The following is a 7,367-nucleotide window of genomic DNA, read 5'->3' as shown; positions in this document are numbered from 1 at the left end:
TTTCTCAAGTTTTCATTTTATTTTTGGTGCTTCAGGTTTTTTTTTGTAATATCAAATTTTCAAACGAATCGTCATTGGCACTACTTAAGGACTTATTTTCGCAAAAAGATTTCTATTTTTTTTTCTCATAAAATCGTACAAAGACAACTTTTACAAAAATAAATGAATAAAAATACGAAAATTGTTTTTAAAAATATTACAATAATAATCCTAAAGTAATTGTTAGATAAGAATTATCAAAATAGAAGTAGTGCAACATTTTTTATACTGAAATAAATAAATAAATAATTAAAAGTAATAAAAAATAAATAATGTCTTGTTCCACACAACAGCAACAAAAAAACTTTTTAATTGTGATTAAATTTTTATTTAATAAAATATCCCGAAATTAAACAAAAAATTAAATAAAAATCAATCTCATTGTGAATTATTTTTAAAAATAAAAAAATTTTAATTAAATATATTATTGCAATAAAAAAATATCATAATTTACCTAAAAGAAACACAATAAAGATGGCCATAGCTTATGTTATCTAAAAACATTTTTTTATGAATTTTAAGGCGATTTTAATGACGTATCAGCTGTCTGTCTCTGTCAACATTTTCTTCAAATGTGACAACAAAAAAAATATTTAAATCAATTGACTGACATATGCTCGAACTAAATTGTATCCTCAAAAATATTACAGGTTAATATTAAAAAAATATTAATAATTATATTTTAGAATTATTATGAAAAAAAATTTCCAGTGTGTTATTTTTTTTATTCTAAAAACACACGAAAATAAAAACAATTTAAAAAAAGGAGAAAAAAGTCAGGCCCGCTATATTCTTTTGCTAGTATTTTGACATATTATGAATAAAAGAAAAAAAAAACAGATTTAATATTAATTATTATTATATAGTATCATATATGAATGATAATTGTATGTAACTTTATATGATAATTGCAAGCGAAAAAAACAACTGAAATATATATTACTGAAACCATTTAAATTAGTTTTTTATTTCATTTTTCCGGTTTTTTCGTTAAAAAGGGCTTCATATTTATTCTGGCATGAATTTCTTTAAGGATTTTTTATAAAAAAATATTATAATTAATTTTTTTACAAAAAATTTTTTTGAACATCAAAAATTTGTTTTAAAAAAAGAGAAAAATACAAAAAAAAATATTTTGAAAAATTTATAAATATTTCTGAAAACTTTAATTACAGTTAAAATTGTTGAAAAACATGATTTTTTTTATTTTTAAAATATAAATAAATAATTTTTAAAATAAAATTTGATTTTTAAATGAAAATTTTATTGAATTTTTTTTATTTTTTTTTAGTAAATTACAGGAGTAAAAATTTGACTTGCAAATTTAAAGACTAAAATTATAATTAATATCATAATTTTTTTTTCGAAAATTAATTAAAATTTCGAATTTTTAACAAAAAAAAATATATTTTTTTATACCTAACTAAATATGTGCTTTTTTCCAAATTTTTTTTTTTAAATTTAAAAAATAAATTAAATTTAACAAAATTTTGTTTCTCAATCTGCTTTTTTCCTATTTATTATTTTTTGAAGCAAAATTTAAATATTTTTTTAATTTTAAAAATTTGGAACCTCGTTGTCAAATTATTTTTTTGAAGCCTCTTCTAAATAATTTTTTACAAAAATTAAGAAAATCTTCTATTTAAAATATTTATTATTAAAAATGTATTAAAAACAACTACCTAATGGATAAAATAATTAATAATAAATACACTAGAGTAATACTTATTTATGTCCATCTTTTGCCTACTTTAAAAATTCACTTTTTTCCGTGTTATTGTTAGAGCACTGAATAATCAACAGGATCTTGGAAGTTGATATGCTCTTCAGAGATGTTCTCAATTTCTAAAAAATATTAAAAATTATTTTTTTTCTTTGAATAATTTTTTTTGTCAAGTTTTACCTTTATCTAAACTGAAATCAATTTTGGCAATCAAATTATTTAAAAAGTCTTTTGTAATTCTTTCCGTTATGTTCACGGGTTGGTAGTACAAGAAATGGCGTTTGTACCTCGTCGTCGGAGTAACATCTCTCTTGTTCCGTAGATTTATCATGTTGTTATAGGACTCGTTTAAAGGAATGTCATCGTCACCAAATTGCTAAAAAATATTAAAATTTTAGAACAAATTTTGTTAAATTAAAAAAAATTATTTACCAAGCATTTTCCACTAACGCAGTATCGTTCATCGGTCTTTGAGCATTTGGTTCCGAACGGGAAGAATCCTTGTTCACCATTGACGAGATAAAAACGGTGCGTCATGTATCCGTCTTGACATGCGACTTTGCAGGAACGATCTGGATCGTGGATACTTGCAGCAATTTGGGTGCCAGTGCCTGACAATCCACGGACTTTTGCGCGATATTTTGTGCAGAGTTTTGTTGCGTATTCGAAAGTTGTTTGGATTCGATCACAAGGCTACAAAAAAAAAAAAATTAAAATAAAAAAAAAAATTAAATTATTTTAAAATTTAAAAAAAAAAAATAAATTCTTGGTAAAAAATTTTTTAAAAAATTATTTAAATTAAATTAAATTAATTTAAATTAAATTAAAATTAATTTAATTAAAATTAATTTGATTTTTTAAATTAATTTTTAAAATTCTTAATTTTTTCAATTAATTATCTGAATAATTTTTATTTTTTTAAATAAATTTTTCACGATTAAAAATTAAATAAAATGAAAAAAATGTGATAAAAAAAATATCAAAAATTGGTGAAAAATGCTAAAAAAAAAAAATATTAAAAATAATCTTTTGTTATATTTGAAATTAAAAAATTACTTTGAAAATATCATGGTTGAAAAAAAATTGACTTTAGCTTGAAAATACTAAAATTTTCTAAATTAATTGTTAATTTTATGAAGTTTAAGCTTAAGTTTTAGTCTTTTTTTCAACAATATTTTGACTTAAAAATTTTTTAATCCAAGCTTAAGTTCAAAAATAAGTCAAGGTCAAAACTTAATTAAATTTCAACTTTTCGACTATTTTTGTTACACAATTTTAATTTTTTTTGAAAAAATTCAAAATTAAGTTTTTAAATTCAATTTAATGAGACATTTTCTTAAGCTTAAGCCACATTTTTCGTCTTTATAGTAAAAAATAAATCACTCACAATCAAATCCGGCGAACACAACTGAATATTTTTAGACTTTGAATCATGTGACGCCTCAACTAGTTGCAATCCCCTCGCCTTTTCCATGCAACTAAAATGACATCCCGACTTTGCGATCCACTTATTTTTCATTTCTGACTTAATTTCCATCGGCAATTGATTATTTGAACTCGTATACGGCAAAGCTTGCAACTTTTCCGGTGCCCGCCACGAATTGCTGTAAATTTCCTGTTTGACACTTGGAGCTGCTTGGGCAGCCACGTACCGAAGACTTTGCAAAGAATCTGATTTTGTGTTGTCTGTCACTGTTTTATTTGGCTCTGATTCCTTCAAAGTCGTTGATTTTTCCGGATTTATCTTCAAACTCTTAAAATCTCGTCCATTTTCTTGCAGCGTATTTAACGGAATTTCCTTTTCTTTGTTTTGTTCCAGGACCAAACTTTGCGGACAAAAATCACTTTCAATTTTGAAATAATTTTCTGTCGTATTTTCGCAAGAAAATTTCTCGCAACGACCGTTGATGCAGTAAAAAGAGTCATCAAAGTCGGAATTTTTGTTGCGACAAGTGGTGCCATCGGGAAAAATCCAAGCTTTTGATTTCGGGGTCAAGGATCGCGTTTCACAAAAGACCAAACAAGATGTCTCCGCTACAAAATTTAATAAAATTAGACTAAAATTCGTTAAAAAAATGAAAAAAACTTACGATTTGCTACTTGTTGAATGCCGTTTCCAGTCAATTCCGGATCAAATTCCTTCGCGCGGGTACAAACTTCGTTGGCAAAGTCTAAAACTGAGGTCCGTTGGATGCTGTAACAATGAGAAGGCATACAAGTTTCGAATTTTTTGTCGGATCCTTTGCATTCGGAACGAACTCCCGTACTAAAAATCAAATTTTTGTTAAATTTCGTTAAAAAATTGAATTTTTTTAATGATTTTTTACCCATAATCCCCACAAGTGCGTTGAAAAATCCTCAATCCAGTACTTCCCTCCTTGAGTCTTCCTGATTCGCCGTACAAACATCCACTTTCACACTCACTTCCTTCACCCCAGTCACTCCAAACCGCTTGCACCACATTACTAGGGTCATCTAAATGTTGTTTTTGTTGCTCATCCAACGAAATTAACTTCTCCGATAAATTATTTTGCGTCAAAACTGCTGTTGGCGACGGCGCAGCTAAGCTCGTTGACGAATATTGCGACTGAGATTTCAAGCGAGGGACACAAATTCCACTTTGGCAGAACATTCCGATGCCGCAAGAGGTTCCCTCCAACGCTGGATGCGAAGTCCACGTGTAACGACTTCGTTGGCAGTGCAAATCGCGACAAATATCGTTGAAGGCTTGGGTTGGTGAGCGAACGCTGTCTCTGCCGTATTTCAGCATGCATTGGGTATCGGCGTCAAATCGTTGTCCTGGCAGCAAACCTTCCGCTGAGTGATCGAGACTGGGTCCAAATTGCCCGCGATCGAATAAACAAGTGGCTTGGGATGAACGGAGGAAGTTGTTGAGGTAATTGGCGCTGCATTGAGACCAAGTGATTTTTCCGCTGCCGAGTGTGGGAGACATTATGTATAAGCTGGGGTCACAGTTGGATTCTGATGAGTCGTGACGCATTCCCAAACTGTAAGAAAATTAAAAAAATTAAGTAAAATATTTAGATTATTTTTTTTTGTAAAATGTCGCTATTAATAAAATTCATAAATAAATTATTTCAAAAATTTTCATTTTTTAATTTAAATTAATTAATTTGATTTAAAAAAATAATATACCTACTAAAAATTTTTTAAAGTGACCGAATTTTATAAAAAATTTACGAATTTAATTTAAAAAAAAAAAAAAATGGAGAAATTTTTAAAGCGTGAAAGAGAGAAAATTTTATTTTTTTTTAATTAAAATTAATTTAAAAAATAAAAGAATTAAAAATAAAATTAAAATTTTAAAAATTATCATTAGCAGGGCTTGTTTAAATGGTGTTAATGTGACTTAAATAAAAGAAAAAATTTTGAATAAAAATTTTACTGCTGTTTCTTTTATTAGCCTAATTTTTGATTGAAAAAAAAAATTAAATTAATTAATTTAATATTAAAATTGAGCCAGTTTATTCAATTGAAAAAAATTTTTGAGAGTTACCAAGATCAATTTTGGTCCAAAATTAAATAGAAAAAAAAAAACCCTTATAAATTTTTTAAAAATTAAATTCTTTTAGAAATTTTTAAAGCGTGAAAGAGAGACAGTTTTTTAATATTTTTAAAATTAAATTTAAAAAATAAAAGAATAAAAAATAATTAAATAATAATTATTTAAGAAAATAATAAAAAAATGAAAAGCTTCTTTTAGAGCAGCAGTTTTTCATTATTTTCAATTAATTAAAAATAAAAATAAAAAAAAAATTACCAAAATTAAAAATTTACCAAATTTTTTAAAAATTAAAAAATTAGTAACAAGAGTACAAAATCTTTCAAAATATTTACATTTTAATATTTTTTTTAAATTTAAAGTTTTTCTTAATATTTTCAAATCGTTTGAAACTAAAAATTATAATAAAATTTACTAAAATTTATTTAAAAAATTTATTTTTTGTTCATTCAATTTTTCTTCTCAAGTAATTTTCAATAATTTTTTTTAAATAAGCTGCTCTCAAGTAATTTTTTTATTGAATATTAATTAATTTTAATTTTAATTAACAAATTTAAATTATTTTTTTTATGAAAAAACTGCTTTTCAATATTTTTAACCAATTTCACAAAAAAAAAAAAAAAAAAAATTTTTTTTTGAATAATTTTTTTTTTAATTTTTTAAAAATAATTTTGTCACAAAATTTAAAACAAAATTATTCAATTTGATAAAAAAAAAATCAAAATATGAAAAAAACTCACTTGTGACCAATTTCATGCGCAACGACAAAAACGCTCTCAAAATGCTTCCCTTCGTTAATCGTACAACTCGACACTGCCGAACACATTCCCGCCACAGGTGCCAATCCAACCACTTGACTGCTTACTTTTCCATTTTTGCCCACAACATAAAGGTCTAATCCCGTCAATATCACGGCATGATCGAAATGCACAACATCCGCATCCGACGCTGGATTCAATTTTCTCTGCCACGAACAAAAACTGTTCAAATAAACGTCAATATCACTCGCCCGTCGCAAATCCTTCGGTTCCGAATGCAAAATCTCCAAACGCTTAAGAATAAAATTAACTTGCTTGCCCAACGACGGATGATGATACAACAATTGCACGCCATTGATCATCGCGAGCACGAAACGAATGAGGTGGGATTCCGTATTGACCGGAAAATTCTTTCGCATGTGCCGAAAAAGGTCTTTATCCACGAAAATTGCCGTTTCAATGTGCAAAACGTTCGGAATTGAGCCTGTGGTTTGACGTTTGGGGCGATAACGCGGCACAAAAGTGCTGTTGAACCTCCTTGGAGACGATGGGACATCATATCGACTCATGTCAGGTTCAAAAGTTCCATGAGTTTCTTCTTCTGAGGTCATCGCTTTGTGCATTATGATGTGCGATTCTTGCCCGAAACGCGCTGGAAGGGGATGAATTACCAAATTTACGTCATTTTTTCGCACAATTCCACGAATGCTCTCGTCACACAAGTCAAATGCCGCATTTTCGTTCGAATAGAAGCAATTTGCGTACTTTTCCGCTAAATTTAGCGAATTTTCGACAATTTTCGGGGAGTCGTCATCTCGCATGATAAGCGCGAATGCATTATCCACCAGATTCGATGAAGGCCGTAATGTAAATTTTAAATTATCATCTGAAAAGAGACAAAAAAAAATATGAATTGACATTGATCGCAGTGAAGGAAACACGAGTGACACATATTTTTTTGGCAAAAAAAGCAACAACATTGACATGGTGTAATAATTAATGAGCATAAAAATGAATTTAAATGAGAAGAGACCGGGAAGTGACTTTTTTGTCTAATTTTTTTTCAAAACATTTTTCATGGGTGACAAAAAATTTTATGAAAAAAAGTCAGCGGGAAACATATCTCGCTCTAAATAGTAATTATTATAAATATTTTTTGACAAATTTTCATAAATATTAAGGTCACGCATAATTATATCGATGTACTTACCTAAATTGAAGTGGACTGTCTTCTCGAGAGATCGTTTGGATCGCACACTGCTTGCATTATTACGTCTAACGTTTACTAATTTAAAGTTATAATCTGCAAAAAGAAACAAGACAC

At 27.4% G+C, this 7,367-nt stretch overlaps 1 protein-coding gene across 1 annotated transcript; it reads right to left on the bottom strand.

The window, feature by feature from the left end:
* Window positions 1–1,771: 1,771 nt before the first annotated feature.
* Window positions 1,772–6,903, bottom strand: LOC134831980 (A disintegrin and metalloproteinase with thrombospondin motifs adt-1). Its single transcript, XM_063845835.1, has 7 exons — window positions 6,026–6,903; window positions 4,090–4,770; window positions 3,853–4,028; window positions 3,150–3,796; window positions 2,195–2,455; window positions 1,943–2,138; window positions 1,772–1,884 (listed from the first exon to the last, which is right to left on the bottom strand). Exons 1-7 carry the CDS (start codon window positions 6,862–6,864, stop codon window positions 1,820–1,822), a joined length of 2,865 nt encoding a protein of 954 aa, XP_063701905.1. The 5' UTR covers window positions 6,865–6,903; the 3' UTR covers window positions 1,772–1,819.
* Between the last annotated feature and the right edge of the window lie 464 nt (window positions 6,904–7,367).

The sequence above is a fragment of the Culicoides brevitarsis genome, chromosome 2, assembly GCF_036172545.1.
Source record: "Culicoides brevitarsis isolate CSIRO-B50_1 chromosome 2, AGI_CSIRO_Cbre_v1, whole genome shotgun sequence".
Taxonomy (NCBI): domain Eukaryota; kingdom Metazoa; phylum Arthropoda; class Insecta; order Diptera; family Ceratopogonidae; genus Culicoides; species Culicoides brevitarsis.
The sequence above is the reverse complement of the archived record's forward strand: the minus strand, read 5'-3'. Positions and strand labels throughout refer to the sequence as shown.